Source organism: Phialemonium atrogriseum (genome assembly GCF_030411735.1).
Source record: "Phialemonium atrogriseum strain 8032-3 unplaced genomic scaffold QBC33scaffold_28, whole genome shotgun sequence".
In the NCBI taxonomy this organism is placed as follows: Eukaryota; Fungi; Ascomycota; class Sordariomycetes; order Cephalothecales; family Cephalothecaceae; genus Phialemonium; species Phialemonium atrogriseum.
This window is the reverse complement of record NW_026848165.1, coordinates 56446-81764: the sequence shown is the minus strand read 5'-3', so window position 1 is coordinate 81764 and position 25319 is coordinate 56446. Positions and strand designations below refer to the sequence as shown.

The 25319-nt window shown below is 54.6% G+C and overlaps 11 protein-coding genes across 11 annotated transcripts; 6 read left to right on the top strand and 5 right to left on the bottom strand.

Moving 5' to 3' along the window:
* Positions 1-111: 111 nt before the first annotated feature.
* On the bottom strand, positions 112-520 carry QBC33DRAFT_518222 (uncharacterized protein; the record flags this gene model as incomplete). Its single annotated transcript, XM_060426234.1, has 3 exons — positions 112-231; positions 286-346; positions 393-520. The coding sequence occupies 3 exons, from the start codon at positions 518-520 to the stop codon at positions 112-114; spliced, it is 309 nt and encodes a 102-aa protein (XP_060280006.1).
* Positions 521-2235: 1715 nt separating this feature from the next.
* On the top strand, positions 2236-3152 carry QBC33DRAFT_211843 (tkl protein kinase). The gene has a single exon (XM_060422671.1). It carries the CDS (start codon positions 2278-2280, stop codon positions 3040-3042), a length of 765 nt encoding a protein of 254 aa, XP_060280005.1. The 5' UTR covers positions 2236-2277; the 3' UTR covers positions 3043-3152.
* Positions 3153-4289: 1137 nt separating this feature from the next.
* QBC33DRAFT_596438 (carbohydrate esterase) lies at positions 4290-5866 on the top strand (the record flags this gene model as incomplete). The annotated part of the gene is made up of 3 exons (XM_060431882.1): positions 4290-5124; positions 5219-5291; positions 5367-5866. The coding sequence occupies exons 1-3, from the start codon at positions 4492-4494 to the stop codon at positions 5864-5866; spliced, it is 1206 nt and encodes a 401-aa protein (XP_060280004.1). The 5' UTR covers positions 4290-4491.
* Positions 5867-7669: 1803 nt separating this feature from the next.
* On the bottom strand, positions 7670-9712 carry QBC33DRAFT_518219 (uncharacterized protein; the record flags this gene model as incomplete). The annotated part of the gene is made up of 3 exons (XM_060426233.1): positions 7670-8145; positions 8235-8896; positions 8952-9712. 3 exons carry the CDS (start codon positions 9710-9712, stop codon positions 7670-7672), a joined length of 1899 nt encoding a protein of 632 aa, XP_060280003.1.
* A 598-nt stretch (positions 9713-10310) lies between these two features.
* Positions 10311-11155, top strand: QBC33DRAFT_458494 (uncharacterized protein; the record flags this gene model as incomplete). Its single annotated transcript, XM_060424888.1, has 2 exons — positions 10311-10749; positions 10803-11155. The coding sequence occupies 2 exons, from the start codon at positions 10311-10313 to the stop codon at positions 11153-11155; spliced, it is 792 nt and encodes a 263-aa protein (XP_060280002.1).
* A 279-nt stretch (positions 11156-11434) lies between these two features.
* On the bottom strand, positions 11435-13527 carry QBC33DRAFT_498547 (fungal trichothecene efflux pump; the record flags this gene model as incomplete). Its single annotated transcript, XM_060425621.1, has 6 exons — positions 11435-11579; positions 11668-12226; positions 12305-12652; positions 12706-13187; positions 13249-13280; positions 13351-13527. The coding sequence occupies 6 exons, from the start codon at positions 13525-13527 to the stop codon at positions 11435-11437; spliced, it is 1743 nt and encodes a 580-aa protein (XP_060280001.1).
* A 777-nt stretch (positions 13528-14304) lies between these two features.
* On the top strand, positions 14305-16612 carry QBC33DRAFT_458520 (uncharacterized protein; the record flags this gene model as incomplete). Its single annotated transcript, XM_060424890.1, has 9 exons — positions 14305-14494; positions 14553-14818; positions 14879-15120; positions 15172-15242; positions 15301-15694; positions 15766-16011; positions 16073-16142; positions 16194-16239; positions 16305-16612. 9 exons carry the CDS (start codon positions 14305-14307, stop codon positions 16610-16612), a joined length of 1833 nt encoding a protein of 610 aa, XP_060280000.1.
* A 206-nt stretch (positions 16613-16818) lies between these two features.
* Positions 16819-19600, bottom strand: QBC33DRAFT_596421 (fungal-specific transcription factor domain-containing protein; the record flags this gene model as incomplete). The annotated part of the gene is made up of 7 exons (XM_060431881.1): positions 16819-17413; positions 17669-17827; positions 17876-18002; positions 18079-18350; positions 18495-18949; positions 19091-19192; positions 19586-19600. 7 exons carry the CDS (start codon positions 19598-19600, stop codon positions 16819-16821), a joined length of 1725 nt encoding a protein of 574 aa, XP_060279999.1.
* Positions 19601-20143: 543 nt separating this feature from the next.
* QBC33DRAFT_458612 (uncharacterized protein) lies at positions 20144-20965 on the top strand (the record flags this gene model as incomplete). The annotated part of the gene is made up of 2 exons (XM_060424893.1): positions 20144-20709; positions 20773-20965. 2 exons carry the CDS (start codon positions 20144-20146, stop codon positions 20963-20965), a joined length of 759 nt encoding a protein of 252 aa, XP_060279998.1.
* Positions 20966-21028: 63 nt separating this feature from the next.
* QBC33DRAFT_548619 (uncharacterized protein) lies at positions 21029-22018 on the bottom strand. Its single transcript, XM_060428869.1, has one exon. It carries the CDS (start codon positions 21794-21796, stop codon positions 21248-21250), a length of 549 nt encoding a protein of 182 aa, XP_060279997.1. The 5' UTR covers positions 21797-22018; the 3' UTR covers positions 21029-21247.
* Positions 22019-22218: 200 nt separating this feature from the next.
* Positions 22219-25225, top strand: QBC33DRAFT_622518 (glycoside hydrolase superfamily; the record flags this gene model as incomplete). The annotated part of the gene is made up of 3 exons (XM_060432842.1): positions 22219-22908; positions 23059-23331; positions 23459-25225. Exons 1-3 carry the CDS (start codon positions 22666-22668, stop codon positions 25223-25225), a joined length of 2283 nt encoding a protein of 760 aa, XP_060279996.1. The 5' UTR covers positions 22219-22665.
* Positions 25226-25319: the final 94 nt, after the last annotated feature.

The window sequence follows — 25319 nt, the reverse complement described above, 5'->3', positions numbered from 1 at the left end:
GGAGGATCTGAAGATAAATTACAGCCTGAGGGGCTATTACTGGAAAAGGGAAACTTATAGGTCGAATTTCAGGCTTCCCATTAATAGCCACTATTCGATCCATCATCGTATTCATGTTGAAGACTGCTGCCTGCGGATAGTTGTGCCGGACATAGAGCCAAATATGCTAGGGTTGCTGATGGAGAAGTTGCCTCCCTGAAGGTCCTCCATGGTCAATCTGCTATGGCGGGCCTTGCAATTGGGTCAGCATCGGTTAACAGACGGGTTTTGGGAAACGATGCTCACTTTCAGCGCAAGCACTGCAATCTGACTCTCAATCTCGACAATGCTCGGTGTCTCGAAGTTCCTCAGCACAGGGTGTGGCCAACCCTTTGGAACTCTATTCTACTTACATGTTTGCTGCGAGCACCACACCCATATCTGGCTCGTGGCACCAGGTCTGTTTCATCACTATGCCTTCCCCCAGTGCCCGCTCAAGAGTATTAGGGCGAACCGTTAGATTCACCAAGATTTCCTCCATGGCAGTGCTGCGAACTACATTGATAAGACATACGCTTCTTAGAATCGATCCCCAGAATCAGTGCATGTCTCGTGCCAGACCTACTTCCGAAGTGGTGACCCTATCGTATCCATTCTGGTAAGAGAAGTCGTCGTCGTCTTTGGTCTTCTCATAACGACCGAAGAAACGTCCATGACGAATAATGAAAATGACGAAAAAGGAGGGAGAGGTGTAGAACTGGAACTGAGGAATCAACTATCTAGGTAAATATTAGGTAAAATCTGGAAACCCCCACGCTGCAAACCCCACCTTCGCAAGTGGTGTGAGTGATCATTAGACACTCTGAGATAGCACCTGGGCCGGGATTGGCATGTAATAGGAATCAAGTTTCAGATTGAGAACTCGTCGTCTGGTCTGTGGTGATTTTGTGTCCCTGCGTGTGTGCCCTGCGCATCTCCCTCGTACGGGCGGGACGTCCGTGAGACGCACATCACCGTGGCCGGAAATGTCGGCGTATAAGTGCGACTGACACTCCACGATAAGGCCGCAGCAACCCGCGGAAGTGATCAGGCCACGTTTGCGTTTCGGAGCCAGTCTTGTGGGGTCTCTGCAAGTTCTCTCCTGCGAGTTGCCAATATTAGGGCGAACGACACCCCCCCCTTCCGCCCCCCCCCCCTCCCGGCGCGGAGGTTCAGGCTGGCGGGCCTTTGATTGCTTGCCTGCCCATCCTTCTAGCTGTCTCGTATCCTGGCAAATAGGGCTGCAATCTAGAAGTGTAATAAGAGAAGAAAGGAACCGAGGCAAACAGAACAGTCGGTCGTGTCCGCTATATGCCTATAAGATGGAGCATCCACGGGGGCCGCAGATATTGAAGCTAGTCTTCGTCTAGAGCCTCCTAAACCCATTCCTCGGGCTTGGGCCTCAGACCTCATCTACGCCCCACTACCATCGCCTGATTGCCTCATCCTCCTGGAAGTAACAGCAGAACCCTCGCTCGTTGCGGATTCTCACCCACTCAAACTCCAGTACCCCGAGCCGCAAGCCGATGACACGGACTATCACAGCACAACCAGCACCGTATTAACGTAAGGATTCCTCTGAACTGTTAGTATTATCTCTACCATCTATTATTCACGCTCCACCACCAATCGGATTATCACTGGGGCTTCAGCTAAGTAGTTGGAATATCCTCGGAACTACCCAGGTCATACCGCGCTAGATTGCGCTGCAGCGATGTGCAAATACATCAAGTCGAGTATGAAGTATAGCACGTGTAAAGGAGATCCAAAGCATATCGTTGAAAGGCGGTCGAGAACCGACTGGGACCCAGATGCCGGAGGGAAAGATCCTTGCAAGGAAGAGAAGATGTCGGACGGGCTATGCTCATATGCTATTCAGCTTGGTGTTTTCGGCAGTACTAGCTACACGACTACCGATGCTTGCCCGGAATGCGGGTGATGGGTAGGCAAATGCTCCTGGAACGAGGATAGCGTGGCTATATATGTGCTCTGGCTAGTATGAGTGTGAAGTTTGGACGACATGTGGATGAAGATATGAACAGAAGATTTGATATGTGGCGGATAACTAATTTCCATGTGGGGGATGCGTCTCGGCGGCGCCGTCAGTCTGACAAAAACCCAAGCACTGCCAGCGCCTGGGGCCTCTCATTGGTTAAAATAAGCGATGATGGACACGCGTGCTGCTTTCCCCACAAAATCTTGGTGCATAACCCGACAATCCTCTTCAATCCAAACCCAAGCTGCGTCGCCTCTGCCACTATGACGAACCCTCCAGATCCCACGGGTGATGGCAGGCCGATACTGCAGCCCGTAAGTGCCGGATCGTCGGGGAATATCTTCCTGCTGGCGCCCGATCTGGTGGTCAAGCTTGGGCACTTAGGATGGCCCCACCACGTCGAGCACGAGCACAAGGTCTACGAAGCACTGGGCCCTCACCCCCGTATCGTCGAATACCTGGGCACCTGGAACGACATCAACCGCTCCGCTGTTCTCAGATACCACCCCCGTGGCTGTCTTCGCCAAGTTCTGCAACGCGCTGCGGACAACGAAGTGCCGGTCCCGCGCCGGAAATGGGCCGTCCAGCTTGCCGAGGCCCTCGTCTTCATCCACTCCAAGGGCGTCGTCCACGGCGACATTAACGCGAGCAACGTGCTCGTCACGGACCACGATGACGTATTGCTTTGCGACTTCGCCGGTGCGGCGCTCAACGGCGAGCCGCCAGTCGTGGCCTGCTATGAGATCCGGCATTTCCGCCCGAGGTCCAGTGACGACGAGTGGGTGAGTCGATCCGAGGCCGACGATTTGTTTGCACTTGGCTCGCTTCTCTTCGAGCTGTACACTGGCGAGAAACCGTTCAAGGACAAGGAGGAAAACGAGGTCGAGAAGCTCTACAAGCGGGGAATTTTTGCCGACACCTCTAGGATCCCGGCAGAGGTAGAGGCTTTGATTAATGGATGCTGGACGGAGAAATATACGAACGCGCTGGAGCTTCTCCAGGATGTGTCACATCTAGCTACGAGCTGACCAAGCACAAGCACAAGCACATGCTCGGCGTGTTCCCATTTCCACGCCATGTCTAGCAATCGCACAAGGTGCTCGGCATGAAAGTCACAGGCGCTACAACTCTCCTGTCGGAATCTCTCCTGAGGCTGGAGACGAGCTGAAGTAGCGTTCGCTCAAACCACCCCGACTGCAGTCCGCGTTGGAACTTGGGTTGGTCCGAGTATCATTTCCGGCACTTGTTTAACTTCGACACGGCCGCGTTCTGGGTGTTTGTTTGCCTCTGTTGCTGGCAGAGCTTGCGGATTGATAGATTGTGCAGACTTTGTTCGGGCATTCCGTGACCACCCGCGGCCGCGTGCATGTTGCGGGTGTCGAGTTCAAGTCTCGTTGGCTCCGTGGACAGGCCAGCCGGTTCCCGCGCGTTTGGGCTTGCTGTTTCCGAATCGTACCGTGATCATGAGGCCTATATTGAGGTCGGCAACGGGCGGGACTGTCGGCGCATGGGCTAGTCGATGAAGGCAGTGTGTAGCCCCAACCGAGATGGAACAGTGTAGGGAGAGCGTCTCGAGGCCGCTCCCAAGACCGCTGGACCCGAGCCGCGGCCATGTGTTTCCCTGGCCTAGAAACTTGGCCGGCCAATTGTTGGCCTCGCCTAGGAACTTGAGAAAACGGCACCTGTGATACTTGCTGGTGCATAGCTTGCAGACAGAGAGCCTTGCCGTCTCGTGGCGAGCGATCTCATTAAGCCTGCGCATGTTCCTGGGTGTGAATTCCGTCTCTACCAGCCCCGAACCAGGCAGCACTGAACGTTGCTAGGGTTGTCTCATTCAGGTACCGGCAGGCTTGCCAAAGGGAAAGGAGGTCCTCCCTGTCAAGGAAATGGGCAACGCTCGTGAGAAGCTCGGGCGGATGGACAACACGAAATTAAGGCGGGGGCTGCCAGGCGGGATTACGCAGATGCATATGAAAGCCAGAAATTCCACCAGCGCGACAAAGCCAGGGTTTAGCTCGTGCGTACGCCAAACGCCATTCAAATTACTTCCACCTATCAGCTCATGGCGTGTATCCGTACACCGCACGGAATAATCTGCGGATCCGTATGCAGTAATACCAATATTAGACGCTGCAGCATTAGCCCCTGACCCCAGGCAACCCCGCATCAAGTTGGGGCAATTGTTGGGAATGCCTGGAACAGGCATGCATGGATGCTATTAGCACGCCGCTGTATTTCTCCATGAATCAACGATCGGGCCTGCGCTGCTGATGACCTCCAACTCAAACCATGTTGTCCTTCAAAAGACTACAAACCTAGTTATTGGCCTTGGCCCTTCTTTCCTCATTAACTTAAAGGCAGCTGTCTTTTCATTCCCGACAGAGCCACTTTCCTGAGCCCCAACGTAGCGAGTCTTCATTCTCTGATACTACTACCCATTTCATCCTTGGTCTTTGTAATACAAGACAGAGAGCAAGATGGGCCAATCGTGGCGATGGGTTGCGGCAAGAACAGGTCTCGCAGTCCTGACCTTTGCGTCCTCGGTCCTTGCAGCACCAGCTGCCTATGTTAATTGCCAAAAACCGACCAACAATCCGTTAGATGGTTGTCCTGACGGCACCATTCTTGTATCAGCCTCGGACCACGACGGGGCCCAGTTTCACACCATCCAGTCTGCAATTCTTTCGCTGCCCAATGACAACTCATCTCAGGTTATCCTAATTCTGCCCGGTGACTACGTCGAGCAGCTCAACATCACCCGATCCGGTCCTGTCACTCTTTTAGGACAGACAGCACACCCGACGGTGCAGGCGAAGAATCAGGTCCAGGTCTATTGGGCGGCTGCGAATGTTAACGGTATCTATGGTGATAACGCATACACCTCTGTATTGACGGTGGCGCCGACTCTCGAGGCCAGTCTTACCGGCTCCGGTCCCACTGGCTACCCGGTTCCTGACGAGACCCCCTTTGGATGCGTCCAGTTCAGTGCTTATAACTTGGACTTCCGAAACGTCTATGCAGACTACGCGATCTCTCAGTCTCTAGCTGTGAGCATCAGCTACGCCAATGCTGGGTTCTATTGGTGTGGGATCTACAGCTACCAGGACACGGTGAGACAAGACATCACTCGCTAGCAACTTCTTCCATTGATAGGAGGTTGGACTTTCAGCCGCGGCTCTTTTGTCTAACTCCCTGTCATTATAGGTCTACGTCGGAAAGCTCGGAAATGCCTACTTCTATCGGAACGAGATTGCCGGAACGACGGATTTCTTCTATGGTAGGCAGCAGAGCCCAGAGCACGATTCATGATCAATCACAAAAAATAGCGGAACTAATGAATTATTCCTCATAGGTTTCGGCACTGCCTGGGTCCAGCACACCAACGTTACTCTGAGATCATGCGGCGGAGGTATTACAGCGTGGAAGGGGACGAACACGACCTTCCCCAACAAGTACGGCGTCTACATCTCCGATTCCTTCGTCAACGCGGCAAACGCTTCTATTGCCCATTCAATGGTCGGAAAATGTGCCTTGGGCCGACCCTGGAACGACCTACACCGCAGCGTCTTCTTGAATACGTGGATGGATGCAAGCATCCTCCCCAAGGGCTACAAGACTTGGTCTGGCCTGCCATACACGCCCGGGTCTAACTACGACAACGACACCCTCATGGCCGAGTACAAGAACAGTGGACCGGGATACGATCTCGCTGCGCGCCTGGCGAGTGATGTCACGAAGGTGTTGGATGCTGACCAAGCTCGCAAATACCGGACGCCGAAGGATGTTTTCATGACCTGGACGGGCGTGCAGCCGAATATCGCTTGGATTGACCCAGCCACCTACACTTGGTAATTTCCATGCGACCTGAAGTCAAACTTGATAGATGTAGTTAGTTGCCTTAATGCCGCCTTGCATGCATCTAACAAAACCATCCAACCGCGCTTTTAGAGAAAAGCTAACCTAATCCCAGCAAAAACACTTGTATGGCCACGTGTTCACAGCTCCTTTTCGACCCAACGTCGTCTCACGTAGAAAACGTTCTTTCAACGAACCATGTTCCATTCCACCCTTCGCTTGGTGTCCACATCCATCTCCTGACGCAATGGCTGGTTCAGCGCTACTGAACTGTCCCTTAGAAGTCATAAGCGCAATTTGCTTTCGTCTCTGCGATCATTGCAATGGCGGTTATAACCCCTCGGGGGGCGTTGACCCTCACAGTCTGGCTGCGCTTTCGAACTTCTCAAAGACATGTAAGGTTTTGCAGCATGTGGCTCAACCATTTTTATTCCACTTCGTTTCTGACCGCAGCCGGAGTGATTTCGATCAGATTGCTCTCCTCCGGACCATTCATAGCCGCCCCGACCTGGCAGCGTGCGTCAAGGTCATTGACCTTGAAGGAATGAAGGTCAAGCCATCAGCAAATGGCACAAAGCTCACTGAAGAGCTTGTTTCAAGCCTTGGGCTTCCCGCTCTTCACACCCGCTGGCACCCGGAGGACAGCGAGTTCAGGCTAGTCGCTCTAGAGCTTATTCTCGTCCATACAACTGGACTCGAGATCTTGACGCTCCCGCAGCAAAGCGAATGGCCTCTCCAAATCATTCCATCTCTGGTTTCCCAGGACGCCTCTGTTGTCTTGTGGCCCAACCTGAAACAACTTTCAAGCTTCTACTACTATACGGGCCAGGGCAGCTATGACTTGGTACAGCTGGCCCCCATTCTGTTGGGAGCGCCGAATCTCGAGGAGCTGTCGCTCTCTTCCGGCGGAATCCAGCTGCTCACTCCAGGTATGGACATGGCCATGCGCAGTCTACGCCGCCTTGAGCTGCACGAATTCGCCATTGACCCGCCCCGGCTGTCGAACCTTATTGAATGCTGCGGCCCGCTCGAGGCGATTATCTTCAGTGGCGTAGAGCCCGAAGACTTCGACGACAGCGAAACGATGTCCGTTGTTGAGACTTGGCAGGCGATGGAGCAGAAGAAAGAAACCCTGAAGGAGATCACAATGGACGTGGACTGGCCATGGGAGGTTGAATCCGGCACTTTAACTACCCTGCAGCATTTCGGACGTCTCGAAGTCCTGGAGGCGCATTCCGTCGCGATCGAAGCCATCCGAACAGGCTGGTCACGCGCTCACGGGAGGCAGGGCCGGGCTACAGGCGGTAATTTTCTCTTTCAGATGCTGCCCGGGTCTATCAGGGAAATCAAGTTGACGAACTTGGATTCGTATCTCTGGGAATATGTGCTGCGTTTAGCGGCTGCGAAAGCATCTAGACTTCTACCCAACCTCAAGAAAGTAACACTCTGCGCATCCCTGCAGTGGGGGCGGTATTGGGACGACCGGGAGAAATGGGTCGAGAAGGAGGAAGCTATTAGGAGCGCTTTTGAGACTGCGAATATAGAGCTGGAAATTGGAAGGTACTCTCGTTCATAAAGATATGTTTATAAGGATACAGGTTGCTGTTGAATATGGTCATCCCTGCTTACGAGTAGAAAGACGAAGGGAGAAAAAGGAACGGCTTTCACTTGAGTGAATCGGCGGCGGAGAAGTAGAAATATCACGGATTGAGCTTCTCGATGCGAGCTAGGACTTCCACCAGGATCTTGTAGCCTTCCTTTGCAGCTTTGTACGAACAAATGATCCTTACGCCACGGCCCTTAACACCACGCCTTCCAGTTCGGATCATCCTCATCCAGCTCCTCAGCCTCGCGCTTCACGGTGCCGCTCTTGGTCAACACCTTCCTCGCCTTCCCCTTGCTCAGGTAAGGAGAATCGTCATGGTCCCGGATGTAATAGCCCCAATCGCACGTGTCGTCGCACTCGGTCTGGCTGAAGCCGTTGCCCAGCCAGTCGAACCTGTTCCCCCTATACTCGACCTCCCAATCGTCGGCGCGCGTGTGCTGCATCGCCTCAAAGTAGTGCAGCGAGCTGCCGGGCCACAGCGCCGAGACGCGCCCGGACACCGTGTGTGACTTGTACCAGCTCCGGCAGCTGTCCCGCCAGATGGTGTCCCGCATGAAGAAGTCGGTGCGGCGGGTGAAGTCCTCGATGGCGCATAGCTTGGGCGTGAACGAGTGGAGGTTCTCTGTCTGCCACCGGTCGCACCAGCGGAGCATGTAATCCGCTTGCGCTTCTATTTTGCCAACCCCTCTTAATCAGCCATCTTGTGTATGTGTATGCGCATGCCAAGTCACTTATCTGAAAGGAAGGGAGGGGACGTACCGATGGCGCCAATTAGAGGCCCACTTCCGATAGGGCAGTTTGGTCCGAGGAAGTGCAGGTAGTTGGGCTGTGCCGGAGCGGCGACGCCCATGTACGAGTGTGCCTCCTCGGCCCAGAGGTCCTGGAGGTTCTGCCCGCCAAGTCCAATGATCGGGAAGCGAGGTCGGAAGGAGACGTCAAAACCTGTCGCACAGATGAGCACGTCGAGGACGTGTTCCTTCCCGCCGGCGACACAGCCGGTCGCGGTGATGCGGTCGATGTCACCGAACGCCACCTCGACATTCTCGGCCTGAAGGGATTCGAGATAGTTGATTCCTGGTGTCATCCGCCGGCATCCAAAGCTCCACTCCGGAATCAGCTTCTCCCGTAGCTCCGGTTTGAACAGCTTCGACTTCATTTGCAATGTGACGCGTCGTTTTGTGCTCTCCTGTAGTTTGCTGCCCATGAGGAACATGGCGTAGATGTTGTTCACGTTGCTTTCCGTTTGTTTTCTCCAGCTGAGTAGGACCCCGGGTTTGGTTGCAAAGTCTTCCTTTTCCTGCTTCGTGTACGAGTGCTGCTCGAAGCCCCGGAGCGGAGTCACCCAGGTCGGCGTTCTCAAAAACGTGGTGACTGATTTCGCCTGTGGTTGGATAGCCGGCAGGATCTGAATTCCGGAGGACCTGGGCTTGTTAGTGGACTTGATACCACGAAGACCGTGGGAAGAGGAGAGCCTACCCGTTGCCGATTAAGCCGACGCGTTTTCCAGTAAGGTCGGCGGACTCATCGTAGTTGGCGCTGTGAAGAAGAGTCCCCTTGAAGTCGTGTAGGCCCGGGATGCTTGGCCATTTCCAGTTGTTTAATATACCCGACCCGTTTATCAGAATATCACAGACGTCGGTGGCTACTTGCCCCGTAGTCGCGTCCTTCACTCTCACCTCCCACTGACCCTCGCCTTCAAGCCACCGGGCCTCGCACACTTCGTGATTGACGCTGATGTATTTGTTCAAGTCGTACTTGGCTGCAAACCACTTGAAGTATTCCTTAATCTCTGCGCTTCCGGCATAAACTGCAGACCAGTCGGGCTTGGGCTCCCACGAGTAGCCGTAGTTGTGAGCCGGGACGTCGCATGCGCACCCAGGATACCTGTTTTCGAACCAAGTTCCGGAGATCTCAGCGTTCTTCTCGTACAGCCGCAGGGAGAAGTTTTCGAAGGAACGTTGAAGCTTGTAGGCAAAACAGAGTGCAGATGCCCCTGCACCGATGACGATGATCCGCATGAACCTCTCCGAGTGGATGGGCCCACCAAGTTCTTCGTTGCGGTAGTACCCCTTTTCCCCATTTCGCTGCTTTGGAGGGATCGTATCTCTCCCTGCATTTATAGCAGGAGAGAGCTCGAGGAATTCGGGGTTGCTCTGAGGTAGTTCCTCGATGGCGACGGAGCCATTCATGCCGTTTTTGAGGTCGGCGGTTTCTGAAAGCACACCGACGGCTGCCATTTCGATATTTGATCAGATCAGGTGAGGTCTTCGATAAAGATAGTGACAATGGTGAGGATTGAACCTTCAAGAATGGCCTGCCGTTGAATTAATCGAGGAACTCACCAAGGCTGGTATATGCTGTTCAACGTGCTTTGTAATGAACGCATCGAGTTGGGATAGGATCATGTCCGTAACTAATTTCCAGGCATCACCGATGGCGATAATCTACTGCGGGCTTCAATTCCGGTGTGCCGGGTTATAGAAGCACCACTCGTAGTGCCTCGCTCTATTCTTCCATCGGGAAGATGGACCCACACAAGTTAGGGACCGGCACTATGGTCTTGGCACTTCGGTGATATTGTCCGATGCCAGCGCTCCGTGCCCCACTCGGACGGACATGGTGAACCCATGCATCAGATCTCGGTAATTCTAGGCCGAAAGCTCCAATTCTCACGTGGGAGTCCATCTATTTTTTTGGGATGTGCTTCAGCTTCAGCGCGTGTGACACCTTGTAACCCTCATAGTCTTTGGTGCGCCTTGAAACGGGAGGCGCCGTATCGCAGGAAGCGGACAGCATCGCGTATAATACGCAATTTTATCAGCTTTACTGCTTACCATGTCGTCTACTTCCACGAGAGTGGCCATAATCACGGGCGGCGGTTCCGGCATGGGCTTCGCAGTCGCGAAAAGACTCGCAGAGGAGGGCTGGCACCTGACTATCGTGGATCTCAACGAGAGCCAGGGCGTCAAAGCGGCTGACGAGCTGGGTGGCAAGACAACCTTTGTCAAGGCAGATGTGACCAAGTACGGGGACCAATTGGCTGCTTTCGAGCAAACTTTCACGAAACACGGCCGCTTGGATTTCGTCTTCGCAAACGCTGGCATCGCCGAGAAGGCGGATTTCTACGATAAGCCTGGCGCATGGCCTCCGAAACCACCACCAATGCTTTCGCAGGAGGTGAATTTGACGGGTGTGGTATATTCCAGCTATCTGGCAATGCACTTTATGCGCCAGAACGAAACCCCTGGGGGAGTTATTGTCATGACAGCTTCTGGTAAGTCGAGTCCACACGAACGGGAGAATACCGCTCTGACAGGGAATCGCCAGCTGCTTCTCTCTATGCATCGCCGGAATTACCCATTTACACAGCATCAAAACATGGGGTTCTGGGCCTCATGAGATCGATGAGCCTGGCACTCCATGATGAGGGAATAAGGGTGAACTGTACGCTACCCGGAGCAATACGCACGAGTCTTCATCCCGACCAGACATGGTCGCAGTTTGCGCATGGAGATTTCACGCCGATTGGGGAAGTGGTAGATACCGTTGTAGGGCTCGTGAAGGACTCGGAGGCAACGGGCAGGGCCATGGAGATCAGCGCAGGGGAAGTCTTTGACCGAAAACAGCCCGACTTTTCAAATGGGACCATGGCAAGGATTATGAATGGAGCCTCGTATTGAGCGTCAGGTTATTACATAAAGGCTAGATAGACCATTCCCATAGGATTGTTGGAATGTCAAATTCGTGAGCTTGGTTGACACTTGAAAATAAAACTCAGAATCAAAATATGACAATAAAGAGGAAGACCGAACATGCAAATTTTTCGAGATTATTGAGATGACTTATGGTAAGGCCAGGAACATGATATAAATAACCGAATCAATTACACGAGGGAAGCCTTCGAAAGAAACACAAGCCATCCTATCCTCTCCATCCTTTCCCCTCGCCTTCGTCTTTCCTCAATGATACTTGTTCTTCTCAGCAAGCGCATCATTCTCCAGAAATACCTCAATCTTCTTCGTCATCTTTGGCCCGATGTCCTCACACAGAAGCGCCAAGATGATGCCCACCACCCCGAAAGCCATCGAAGCCAGCGCAGCATTCCTGTCGGCCCCAGAGTCAGTTCTCGGAACATGAGGAGAGGGCAGGAATCATATATATCTCTCACCTGAGCCCAAAGGCAGCAGCATACTTGTACGCAGTGCCCACAGCCTCAATCACCTCCTGGTTCACCCCGGGGATCTTGGAGAGCGCCGTGGCTCCCTGCCCCGCTGCCGCGACCACCTGGGCGAGCGACGACTCCGGCAGCCCGGCGTCGAGGGCCGCGCGGGGGATCAGCTCGGCGCCCCTCTTGGCGATGCCGTTGCTGATGGCGCTGGAGTAGCACGCCGCCGCCACGGCGCCGCCGGCGTAGCGGGCCGTGCCGGCGAGGCCGCCCGAGATGCCGAGCATCTCCTGCGGGACGCCTAGCTGGGTGAAGGTGACGGACAGATAGGCGGCCCATCCGTACGAGAGTTGGCATAGGGCGACGAATGTGATGATCATCGCTTTGTTGTATGGCGTGATGAGGGCGAGTAGGCTGCCCCAGATGACGAGAGACGTGGTGGAGGCAACCATCTGCCATTTCCAGTGGCCGATTTTGTTGCCAAACAGCGAGAGGAGTGCCGCTCCAACCGGGATTGGTACTGAGCTGGGGAGTGTGAGGAGGAGTTCTTTGGAGACAGAGGTTGTTTCGTCAATGTAAAAGGAATCTAGACGGAGTGGGATATCATGTCAGTACTCTTCTTGTCCAAGGCGACGGGGATGTGTGTTCGAGAGAGGGGCCTTACTTAACACAGTGGGGTAGATGACGGCAGTTCCGTAGAAGAACCCGACCATAATGAACGCCAGGAAGAAAGGCACTGTAAACTCCCGGCCGTAATGGCTCGTGAAGATTTCGGGCGGGCAGAGCGGGTACTTGACAGGGCCAAATCTTTCCCAGGCCCCAAAAGCAGCGATGACCGCGAACCCAACACAGAGACAAGCCAGAACCCTCCTGTCTGTGCTTGGCAGGTACGAGGTGTACACGATGCCGACAAGGACGAGAACGGCGCCAGTTGTGAAGAGGATGCCGCCAATCCAGTCGAGACCTCTGATGGCCTCTTTCCACGGAATGCCCCTTAAATGCTTGGGAGGGTCTGAAGCCTGTTGTCAGTAACACGGCCCCGGGGAAGTCCTTTGGTAAACCTACGGTAGAGAAAGAAGAGCCCGATCGTCGCCACGACTTCTATGATAAAGCCTGCCCAGTAAAGGTAACGCCACCGCTCGTCGTGGAGTATTGCGAAGCGACCCACGATAGGTCCGATTACAATCATGATATACACGATCGTATCTGCAAGCACCACTCCAATGTGGCGATATTTATTGGGCATCAGCTCTGGGACCGCAATGAGAGCAACCCCGCTGATTCCGGAGCCGACGCCGTTGAGACTGAGCCCCGCAATGAGCATGGAAGTCGAGTTTGCCCGGGCGCAAATGATGTACGACACGGCGGTTATAACATTGGCCGACAGGAGGAAATACCGGCGGCCGAAGAGGTCTGAGTTGGCCCCGAAGATGAGGATAGTCACGGCTGCAGCTGTCGTGATGCACGGCACGACCCACGCCGCGAGCTCGGCATGGCCGAAAGTCCCAAGCAACTGCGAAGAGATCGCGGCCGTGGTTGGCGTGGCCCTAATTATGTCATGGTGAGTATTTTCCGTGGGTTTGCGGCTCGGGAGTTGACACGACCTACCAGAACGGGCCTCCGAACGACAGAGCGAGGAACTAATATATTTCATATGTTGTCAGAGAGATGGACGTTCCTTCAAGAGTGTCTGTTGGGTTGAGAACTCACGAAGATAGAGAGCCACGCCTTTGCAGTGGTTTTTTCCTCCAGCTCTCCATCCAACTCCCGCTTCATTTCATTCGGAGGAGAGATATCTTCGTTCGGTGGAGAGATGTTATGGCCAGCAATCGACTCGACCATTTCCACATTGGCCGAACTAATGTCCGATTCTTTAGCGTCCGTCATGGTAGATCAAGTATGTGTCAGTAGTATATCGCTTTGCAATACCGGAAGTAAACTGAACGACACAGATAACATGTATGGAACGAGAGGGAAAACTTTCATAGGACCAGATGAAATGCAAATGATATCGCTAGATATAGACGGGGGGCAATGAGGCCGATAGTGAAGTGCATACATCGCATAAAGGAGGTATTTTCCATGTGGCGCGTGAGATATGAGCGGGTGTGCATATGACGTGAGGCTTGGACCCGGACATGGTGTTCTGGGGACAATACCGCCTTGCGATGCCAAGAGGGTACTCCCCATTTCTCCGCATTGCCAAACCCGAGGATCTAGGGAAGGCTCCCAAGAGGCCTGGAGACCTCTTAGCGTGTGTCGGGGATATTCACCGACGCTAGCTGATGCCAACCCAATAGCGCCTAGTTCGCTCGCCAAGGACTGTCAGCTCTTAGATGCCGCTTGTGGTGTTCAGTCTCGAAAGGAAGAAAGCAAGGGAGAGGAAAGTCAACGGCGATCATGTCCGAACGTCATGTTGTCGACCAAGTAGTAGTTACCGTGGCCGGGGAAAGTTTACGGACATGGAGATGCATTCAATATTGCGCATCTAGAAACTCTCCCCAAGCTATTGCGGGCTGCAGTTATAAAGTACTTAATCATGTGAGAAAAGTGAAACCACCATCAAGTTCGAGACCCCTGTCGACTGCCGAGTCAAAGTCTTGTCCCAAATTCACGCGATTCCCCGTCCACATTCATCTCAAATCCATTTGGCGAACATCAAACATGGTTTATCCTGGCCAGCTGCACTATTCTGACTTTAATGCGCCAGTCCTGAAAAGGCCGATTGACGACCCAGGACGGAAGCTTCGAGTTGTATGTGTTGGCGCCGGGATTTCGGGCATAACCACCATCATCAGGTTCAACCAACACCTCGGCGAGCATGTAGACGTGCAGGTCTACGAGAAGAATGCCGGTGAGGGCCTTTTTGAAATCGAGGATAGCCCATTATTTGCTAACCAAAGTCCAAACAGAGGTGGGAGGCGTATGGCTCGAAAACACATATCCCGGAGTTGCGTGCGACATCCCGGCTCCGTGCTTCGCGTTCCTCTTCGAGGACAACCCGGACTGGTCGAGTTACTACGCAGGCGGCAAAGAGATCAACGACTACATACGGAGTGTTGCGACCAAGTACCAAGTGCGGCGCTTCATCAAGTTTCGCCATCTCGTCACGCACGCCGAATGGGCTGAGGACGAAGGGAAATGGCATCTAAGAATCTACGACCAGGCCAATGACCGGGTGCGGAATACATGCCGCTCTGTTACGTCTGTACCCCGTCGCTGACCAGTCCGTGAGTAGGTTATTGAGGATGAAGCGGACGTCGTGATCATGGCGGTTGGAATGCTAAACAACTGGGCATTCCCCGACGTCCCGGGAATCCATTCATTCAAGGGTCCTAACATGCACACTGCAAACTTCGACGACAACTTCGATGCCACGGGCAAAGTGGTGGCAGTGGTCGGGGGAGGGTCAACGGGGGTCCAAGTCTTGCCGCACATTCAAAAGTCGGCAAAGACGGTGCACCACTACATGAGATCACAGTGAGCTTCCCGTAATGCTGGATTCTGAGGACACACTAACCTGGTAATTAGGAACTGGATTGCGCCGGTCGGATTCGGGGCGGCAGAGCTAGAGAAGCGAGGATCTCTAGCAGAAGGCAATTGTGAGTCGAACCCGCAAACTGCAAAAATTTCCGGTCCCATATCTAACGTGCCGGATAGTTTGCTACCCAGAAGATGAACGTAAACAGTGGGCAAATGATCCGGAGTCATACCACGCATACCGAAGAGGCATTGAGGAGGGTATCATGGCCTACATGGCCGAGGAAGGGTTCAAGTACGGGTCGGAAGAGCAAAAGACCATGGAAGCAGACTTCAGGGCCCACATGCAGAAGATGCTCGGCTCGAGGCCGGATATTCTAAAGACGCTGCTCCCGGATTTCCCGCCGGGGTGCCGCCGGTTGGTGCCGGGCCCAGGGTACCTCGAAGCGCTAGTCCAAGACAACGTGGAATGGATCCCCAAGGAAATCCAATGCGTGACAGGAGAGGGAATCATTACGACCGATGGCATAATGCACAAGTGTGATGCGATAATATGGGCCACTGGCTTCATCTGGTAACTACTTCCCTCTGACTGAGTCGTTTGGGAGTGCGATCAAAAGCTAACTTCGGCGGCTACGTCAACAGTGATTTCAGAAGCAGGTTCCCGGTGATCGGACGAGGCGGCATAACCTGGAACCAGGTCATGGACCCGGAACCCGAATCGTATCTGGGCTGTATAGTGGACAAGATGCCGAATTGTTTCTTATACTTCGGCCCGAACTGTGCCCCCGGAGCCGGCAATGCTTATCTCTGCTCCGAGTCGGAGTGTGAGATGATGATCTCGTGCGTTGAGAAGATGCTCCGCGAGAAAATTAAGTCGATCTGCGTCAAGTGAGATGCGCACATGTCTTTATCCTTCCCCGCTGAGAATACACACTGACAGTGGTTAAAGACAGGAGAGGGTGAAGCAATACACCGCACATGTTAACCAGTATCTGAAGGGAACAATCTTTGGGCAACCAGTGGGTGACTTAGGCAAGGAAAGGAGAGGTACATGAGCTAACCAGACTCAGTGCAAATCCTGGTTCAAACGAGGCAAGCCCACCGGTCGAAATATAGGTAAGCCGCAACATGAGCTAAGGAAGTTGGGGGTAATTATGAGGAGAGACTGATCAGTATTGCAGCATATTATCCCGGCAACGCGTTGAATCAGCTCTACGCGCTCCAGCATCCACGATGGGAAGATTTCGACTACACATACCTGGACGAATTGGGCGATAACCCGATGGCCTGGCTCGGTAATGGGTACACGGTTGCAGATTACAATGGCAGCAGCAGGACAGCATACTTGGACCCCGCGATGATTGACTATCCCCCAGTGCCGGAGCCAGAACAAGATACGGATACGGTCGTAGTCCCACAGGTCAACGGGGAGCTGAGCAAAGGGGATGTGGTAATCGTGGATCGTGAGGTGCCAGAAGCTACCGTCTGATGTAACGATGCCAATAGATAGACATATTTTGGGATAACTAGAATAACCACATCTGTACTACATGATTACACCATAAAATGACAAGCCAGCGTGTCGTGGATCTCCCATTATTATCGAACTCGAAACCCAACTCCAACCAGAAACACCAATGTTGGCCCAGGAAAAAAAAAGAAAAAGGAGACAAAAAAAGGGGGCGGAATAGAGGCTTAGGAAAAGTACGACTCGAACGAGTTCAGGCCATCAAATTGCGGCACCGCAGGGAGCACGGCAGGGAGGAGGTCAAGGAAGGGCAACGACTGCAAGTCCACGCCGGGCGTCGTCACCGAGGCGGCGGCGGCGGCGAACGGCATCGGCAACGGCGTGTGGAAGCTCCCGAACCGGCCCACCACAGACGCGGCGACGGGGTTGACGGTGGCGTCCAGGTTGAGCAGGCGGATGGCGTGCTGGATGACTTTCCTCACGCGGCGCGTCACGACGTGGCTCTTCTCGAGCTCGCTCAGCGCGTCGAGGCACCTGCGCAGGCTGTCCAGCTGCCGCTCCGCTCCCGGGCCGGCCTTGCGCTCCGCGACGCTGGCGATCAGCGTCGTTGATGCAGTGGCGATAATGTGCAGCGCGATCCACGACATAGTCAGCACGCTGCCGTGCGCCTCGTGGTATTCCTGGAGGTACTGCGCGACGGAGCACGCGTTGTCGATGCACACCTGGCGCGATATCTCGCTCGCCGAGGATTGCATGGCTCCGTCCTTGCCGAACTGTGCTAGGGGCCGATGGAGAAGGATCATGGCTGCCGAGTATTGCATGCTGGGTTGATATCGAGATCAGTGATATCTCCAATACGAGGGGATTGTGACACAGGCGTGCTTACTGCAACAGGAAAACCGCCGGCGCCTGCTTCGGGTTGTAATGCAGGGAGGGGTCTAGCATGGAGTGCCAGTTCCGGAGCCGCTGGTCCACCGAATTCATGCGATGTCGAGGTGTGTGAACACCATTACTGTTCTAGTCAGACGCCCTGATAATTACTTGATGGTCAAGACTTAGGATCCGAGTTCCACTCACACAATCTCGCAGATAAGACCGACAAGCTCGAGGAGATTCGTCCACGCGGCAGACATCCTCATCTCACTCGAGATATCTGTCCGCCCTTCTCCAGGTCTCTTGACGTCGATGTCCTCCAGTTTGATGCACTGGGGGCGCCCGAGGTAGAGCGCCCACTCGCTACCTGCCGTCAGCTCGGTTCCTCGGGGATTTCCGTACGACACTTACCGGTCCAGGTTGAAGCAGCTCCAGAAGGTGATTTCGCGCACCTCAAGGTCGAGCTCCGACAAGCTGGTGCTCAGTCCTTCGCTGTTGCTGTGCAGGCCAAGCTCGTAAGCCAGCCTCCCAGCACCACCTAATTACCGCGGCTGTTAATGCAACTCCCCAAACCCCGACACACCCCAAGTTCCACACGTGCAATGCAAACTTACCGGCATACATCCACCCTTTTGTATCGTGAGATATGGCGCAGTGCATCTCGCTCAGGAGCTGGAGCGATTGCGCCGTCGTTATTCCCGGGTTGTCCAGCTCGGTTTCGAGTAGCTGAACACACTTTCGCACAAGGTATGGAGGGTCGTCCTCGGCATCATCGGCGAGGGCCAGGGCACGCAGACCCGGTTGGTTTGATATGGCGGCTGCTCTTGCGAGTATGCAGTACATCAGGAGGGTGCTGCAATACTTTGTGTCGCCGCTCTTCATGTCCCTAAGGAATGCTGCGGCACAGGGTTAAATACAGCGACAGACACGGGAGTCGGGCCGAAGTCACCTTCTTTATGGATGCTAGACGTGGAATGAGCAACCGCACGCAAATCACTGTTTGTTTGTTTCTTCCTGGGACCTCACGTACCATGGCAAAACCTGGTGTTGGTATGTCCAGTAGAGAGAGAGAAGGTGATCCTGAAGGTCAAGCGGGAAGTCGCCCTGCCAGACTGGACAGCTACTCCCGTTGGTCTCCCTGGTAAAGACAGACGATGTCACACTCTCCATCAGATGAAGACTCGAGGTCGGCCCAAAGAAGCGCAGCCGACCGCCGCGGTCGCTGTTGAGCTGCCGCTGTCCACCGCACAATCGCACGATCATGTTATCGGACTTGGTGGAGCAGGAAGCTGGAGAGTTTCCATCTGACGGCTCTTCCGATAGCCAATCCGAAACGGACTCGCCGGCGTTGTCCCCCATGAGGCAAAAGTGACGGTGCTCCTCCAGCTCGGCCTTCAGGCGGGCGACCTCGGCTCGAAGGTCTTGGATCAACTGGCGAGAGTAGGTCCGCCTTCGTTCGTCAATGTCAGGGATGTCGCATTCTATCTGGAGCTTCTGGCAGAGGGCGCAGGTACTCGATCCCCGCGGTCCGGGCCGACACTAGAAAGATGGAGGGTCAGCGAGGTGGTCCTTCGAGATCAAGCAGAATATAAATCGCGTGGGTCACGACAAGGTTCCGCGCCCTACCTTGACCTTCTTTCGCCGGCAAGTGAGGCACGCGAGCGTTTTCGAAGGCTGCCCTTGTTTCCTCTGGCTCGTGTCCCGATACACCTCGGTCTCTGGTGGCGACTGCAGTGCCGTTGGTTGGTCTGGCAGATCCCCCAGAAACGGCGGCCCATCAGCCCAGATGCTTGATTCCATCATCGACTTGAGTATTGAGGGGCGTAGCTTTGACCTAGGATGGGCGACATGCGATGACTTGCGATGACCTTCCCTACCAAGTTGTGCTCCTCCGCAAATCGCTTGGATGGACAGACAAGGGCACCCTGTGAACCTCGGATTGTGGCAACTTCTCCCCCGCAGTTTGGAGATGAGATAATGACTCCACCGGGGGTCTCACGAGCTAAATGTTTGTATTCGATGATAGTCTCGTAGCACTAGTCTGCCTTGTGGAATTACCAATGATACGCACGACCCTGTCTACGCTTCACCGCGAGCCAGTAGCCGTGAATCTTCACCTACTAGATCGTTGTGCATTGACTTTGCCAGGACTAGGCAGTTTAGCTTCGTACCCGAGCCTCCGGGTCGAGCAGCAACCTCGAATCCTAGATGACATCGGCAATGATTTTCCTGGTGGGACTTTCGCGGGGCACCAAGTTTGCAGGAGCGGTTAGACTGACCAACAATATTTAGTGGAACACCAAGAATGCACCCCCCCTAGCGTCAACTGGGGTATTAGTACGCGCCTGCAAGCTTATGGAATGCGGGGGTGGAACTCGACGCCCGGCTGGGCCTGCCTAGGGCTTCCCCGCATGTCTCGGACTTATTTACCGATCCATGGGGAGAGCATCATGTCCAGAAACACGGCCATGGGCTATCGGCCTTGGTCAGCGAGACTCGAGGCACGCTCGGGGTTGCAACATGTCCGATAATCAGCAGAAGTGTCGGGGGATGGCCGCACTTGCGGTCTTCGAATATTCCCAACGAGTGATGAAACAGATTTAATAGAGCAGGCCCGTACTCGGGTACTGAAAGCAAGTTACACGGAACCGCCATCTCTCCAGCACGCCATCAGTCAACATGTCGACCAATCTGCAAGGGAAAGTCATCACCGTCACTGGTGCGGGCAGCGGAATGGGGTTAGAGACGGCCCGGATGCTCGCCGCCCGCGGCGCGAAGGTGTCCATGGCCGACGTGCAGGAGAAGGCCCTCCTCGCAGCCGCCGACGACATCAAGCGGGCCGGCGGGGACGTCATGGCGCAGGTCGTCGACGTGCGGGACGAAAAGGCCGTCGACGACTGGGTCGACAAGACGGTCCGCAAGTACGGCAGGCTGGACGGGGCTGTCAACCTCGCCGGCGTCCTCCCCAAGACGTTCCACACGCACTCGACGGAGCTGCAGGTCACCGAGGACTGGGATTTCGTCATCGCCGTCAACCTCACGGGTGTCATGTACTGCATGAGGGCTCAGCTGAGGAACATGAACGACGAGGGCAGCATCGTGAATGCGTCTAGCGTTGCCGGGCTCCAGGGTTTCGAGAACAATGTGGCGTATGGAGCGTCCAAGTTTGGGGTCGTTGGCATTACAAAGTGCGCCGCCGCCGAAGTGGGACCAACCCGGAGCATCAGGGTTAACTGTATCGCGCCGTAAGTCACTCTCGCTTTGCCAGATAAGTTAACCGGTGCCGGAAGCTGATGGCTCTCCCCCAGCGGAACTTTCAATACCCCAATGTACGCCCAGGTTAGGGAGGCTCGAGGGGGCGAGCCTATGCCGACGATCCAAAAGATCAAGCGAGAAGGGCAGCCGTCGGAAATCGCATCCCTGGTAAGCTGGCTTCTGTGCGATGAGTCAAAGTATATCACAGGCACGGTCCAGGTTATTGATGGCGGTTGGATTTGTTGATCAACATCTGCTGAAGTTGGCCAGGGGTGGGAGGAGTTTCCGTAGCGGGCTTCTCCGTACCTGCCTACCTAGACCTACCCGTTACAAACACCATCTAGCCACATAGCTATTCTCCTGCACCAAAAAAAAAAATGCTTCGATCTGTATCATATGCCCTGTCTGTTTCCTGCGACTTGACCTTTTCAAGATCCAAACCCTTCCGCAGCAGGATGCAACCATGAACGCGCGGGGGAAAGATAATCCCAACGCCCTTATCCCAGAACTCAGTGTGCACATAGGTTCTCAGCCATTCAGACCTGAAAGTAGCATCGATATTGCGTTCGCTTTCGACCCAGGTGCCTGGCTGCTGGCGACATGTGCAGCGTGGGAGTGCGCGTCCGGGAGCCATGACAGCAAGGCGTATGGGGAGTCCTTCGCAGGTGGGGGGCTCCTCGAAGTGCACACCAACTTCGGCCCCCTGTACTCGTCGCTGTCGGGCTCCCATCTGCCGCAGTGGAAGAAAGCCCAGTCGACAGCGAGATGGCGTATGCGGGCCAAGTGATGAGGGTTTTCAAGAGGCGGCTGGAGTTGGTAGATGTTTTCGTCGAGGTTAGGCATAAAGACAATGTCGACTCCGAAACGAAACCAGACGGGCCGGGGTACTTGATGACGGACATCAAGCCAGAGATCAGGCAAGGCCCCACACAGGAGGGCCACTCGGCGAGACTCGCGGCATACGTCGATGAAGGCGGGACGCCGTCTTTGTTTTGACGCTGCCCAGGGAAAGACGAGCAGACGACGAGTTACACAATCACCCGTAGGTCTGGGAGTTGTGGTGACGCGCGTCGTCATCGTCGCCGCTGAAGTTAATCAGGGACGCCTCGCATTCTCCGTGGCCCTCGTGTTCTTGTTTGTGGACCTGGCCTTCAACGATCTGTGGCGCATCAATCAAGATAGCTGCTTCCCATATTTTGGCTTGCAGTTCGGGTGGCAGGCTAGGAAGTAGAGTGAATGTATTAGTCATAATGGCCAGCAGAGGAAGTTGTGTTCCCGCTTTTTAGCGATGAGATGATGCAGAAGCCTGTGAAGCGCGGGGCGAACAGGAGAAACATAAAGAAATGCGCGAGCCAATAACCCTACCGAAAAGGGAACGACTCCCTGAGGACCAAGATTTTTTGCGGGTAACTAAGAGATACGGTTACATCACCACCCATCCCCCTGCCCGCAAGTGAAGAGGAAAGAAAAAAAGAAGAAAAAACACTCTCCGCCCTCCCCCCCTTTGACCGCCTTCCCCCCTTCTCCCTCAGAAGATCATGAACCCCCCTGCAGCATGCTCTGGACTTTGCTGCCCGCAATGATCATGGCCCAGTGCCTCTTGTTCCTATCCAGATTGTTATGCGCCTTCAACTAGGCAACGCCTGCCTTATTGAGAGCCTTGGTCTTCTTCAAGTCGATGGTTGTCTGCGTTGTCCCAGTACCGGAGACGCGCCCTTGCCAGCTCCCCTCTCCAACGCGGAATGTGGTCCCACAAAGCCAGGGACAGTGAAGCCACCATCGGGTACGAATATCTCGACACTCAACCCGTGTCCACTCAATGTCTGTTGCAACATATGGGGCAACTGCGGGATGGACAAGGATTTCTGCATCATCTCTCCGTCTAGTACAGGCAACCCTGGCACTTCGGAGCCCCGGGAAAGAATGGCTGCATCTCCAACTGTGGAATGGACATCGTCAAGAACGGCGGAAAGCCGAGTAAGTGGCAAGGTGTTGGATACTTTGAGGGCTGGAATGGCAACCGACCATGCCTACACATGGATGTGGTCGACGCCCCATCCGATCAGTATAGCATCATCCATTTCTCCTTCGCCGTCATCGCTCCTGGCACTTGGGACGTGGTTATACCGCCTGATTCGCAACATCAATTCGATCTTTTTGTCACCAGGGAAGTGGGGGGAATGAAGAAGGTACGTAAAAGCATCCCTACACACGCCGGCAGCGAAAATAAACCATTATGGAGCCTTGCTAACGACTGATCAAGGTGATTGCCTTTGGCGGCTGGACATTTTCAACCCATCCCTCAACATTCAAAATATTTAGAGACGCTGTCCTGCCAGGGAACCGCGACATTTTTGCCCGTAAGGTGGTTGAGTTCATCAAGAAACACAATCTCGACGGCGTGGACCTCGACTGGGAATATCCCGGAGCTCCAGACATCCCCCAACATCCCCCTGGGTGGTGCCAACGAGGGGACAAACTACCTCGCCCTGTTGAAAGCCATCAAAAGCCAGATTCCATCCGGAAAGACAATTTCCATTGCTGCGCCAGCCTCGTACTGGTACCTGAAGGCATTCCCAATCAAGGATATTTCGGCCGTTGTTGACTATATCGTTTTTATGACGTATGATTTGCATAGTTAGTTTCTCTCTCTCTTCCGACAGTGCTGGGCGCTGGGGCAGCGTCTTGGGTTGATTGGTATTGGGCGTCATGCTAACCCACGAACTTCCAGGGCAATAGGACTATGATAATCCATGGGCCAGTCCTGGGTGTCCCGAGGGCAACTGTCTCCGCTCCCACATCAACATGACCGAGACAAAGCTTGCCTTGCCCATGATCACCAAGGCCGGCGTTCCCAATAACAAGATTATGGTCGGCCTTTCCAGCTACGGACGTTTCTTCAAGATGGTCGATGCCTGCCACGGGCCAAATTGCCACTTCGTTGGCCCTTTGTCGGCGGCAAAAAAGGGCGAATACACCGACACAGCAGGCTACATTGCCAACGCAGAAATCTTCAGCATCGCGGAGAGCGACCGAATCACCTGGTCGGAGACTCACCTTGCCAATCTGGACACTAGTATGACCGACTTCATCGTGTACGACGGCGTCAAATGGGTCGCCTTCATGACACATCTAAACAAGTGGTTCCGTGTCGGCATGTACCAAGATTGGAATTTCGGAGGCTTCGCGGACTGGGCGGTCGACCTCCAAGCCTGGCGTGAGTCCACCATCGTTGACTCCGACCCGGACGCCGCGGAGAACGTGGAGAGCTGGTGCGCGGAGACCTTCGACTCCCTCGAGGCCGTGGACGAGGCCAAGGATAGGCACTCAGCGCAGTGCCGCAACGTCTACGCCCTCCGTGTTCTCAGCGAGATGCAGAAGTCGGCTCTGGATTCGTACAGGAACCTGGTAGCGGGCGGCTACGACCACGAGTACAATCTGTACAAGGACCTGGTGAAGCAGATGGCGCCCACTGCCCTCGTCACCTTCCTCAAGAAGCGCGGCAACGAATTCTTCGACTGCAACATCGAGGAGCAGGTGCTCTGCTGCGACTGGTGCGAGCAGCGGTACAGCAAGGAAAGGTGCCGCTACTGCGACAATACCTGCAAGGGCTACCAGGAAACCATCAAGCTCATCCACGAGCGCTGCCCGCCAGACGTCTCGCAGCGCGGCGTGTTGGTGCTATATAACGAGGAGGCAACGTCGAATTACAGGGTGCACTGGGTACTCAAGGCCGGGAAAAGGGACGCCTTCCTTGCGGCAGCACTTGGCCTGCCCGATGACTGGCTCGGCATGTCCAAAGACAAGCAATTGCCGGTGCCATGTGCAGGAGTATGGAACTGCGAGTGCCCCGGTTTTAACCCCGATCCGGAAACCTGCGAGCACACCGGCTACTGGTACGTCGCCAGGACCGACGACGACGGCGTCTCGAACCCCAAGGCCTTCATCGACGAAGCCTTGTCAAAGCTGACCGAGATCGGGACCAGAATGGACGACCTAGCCGACGAGATGCAGTCCTTCTTCTACATTGAGGACGCCTCCCCGGGCGACGTCATCGAAGCCGCGGCACTGCCAATCCTCATGCTGGACGAGGCCGTCAATAGTATGAAGCAGGTCGCCAAAATTGGGGAGGAGATCGACGAGGAGCAACAGAAGAATTTCCTCATCATGCTGCTGACGTCGCTGTTGATGCTCGTGCCGTTCGTTGGCCAGACGGTCGGTACCATCGCTCGTCTGGGTACCATCGGTCGCGCCATCGCCATGCTTGGAGAAGTGGGCCACGGTGCCTTCGATATCTATGCCGTCGTGGATAACCCAGACAGTGTGCCCCTGGCTATTTTCGGTCTCGTCTTGGGCGCCGGGGCGTTGCGAGACATCAACAAGGTGGGCCAGGCGGCCAAGGCGGCCCGTGGCATGAACCCCGAAGACCTCGCTAAACTCGGGGGTAGAGTGAGCGGCAGAATGAAGACTATCAAGAGCATCGCTGGGGATACTTGCTCTAGATAAGCCTCGGGAGAAGCAGTTGTTCATATTGCTATCGAGTCCCTCGTAGGTAGAAGGATGGATTAGATCTGTGCCTGCCTACTTTAACCCTCTGAAT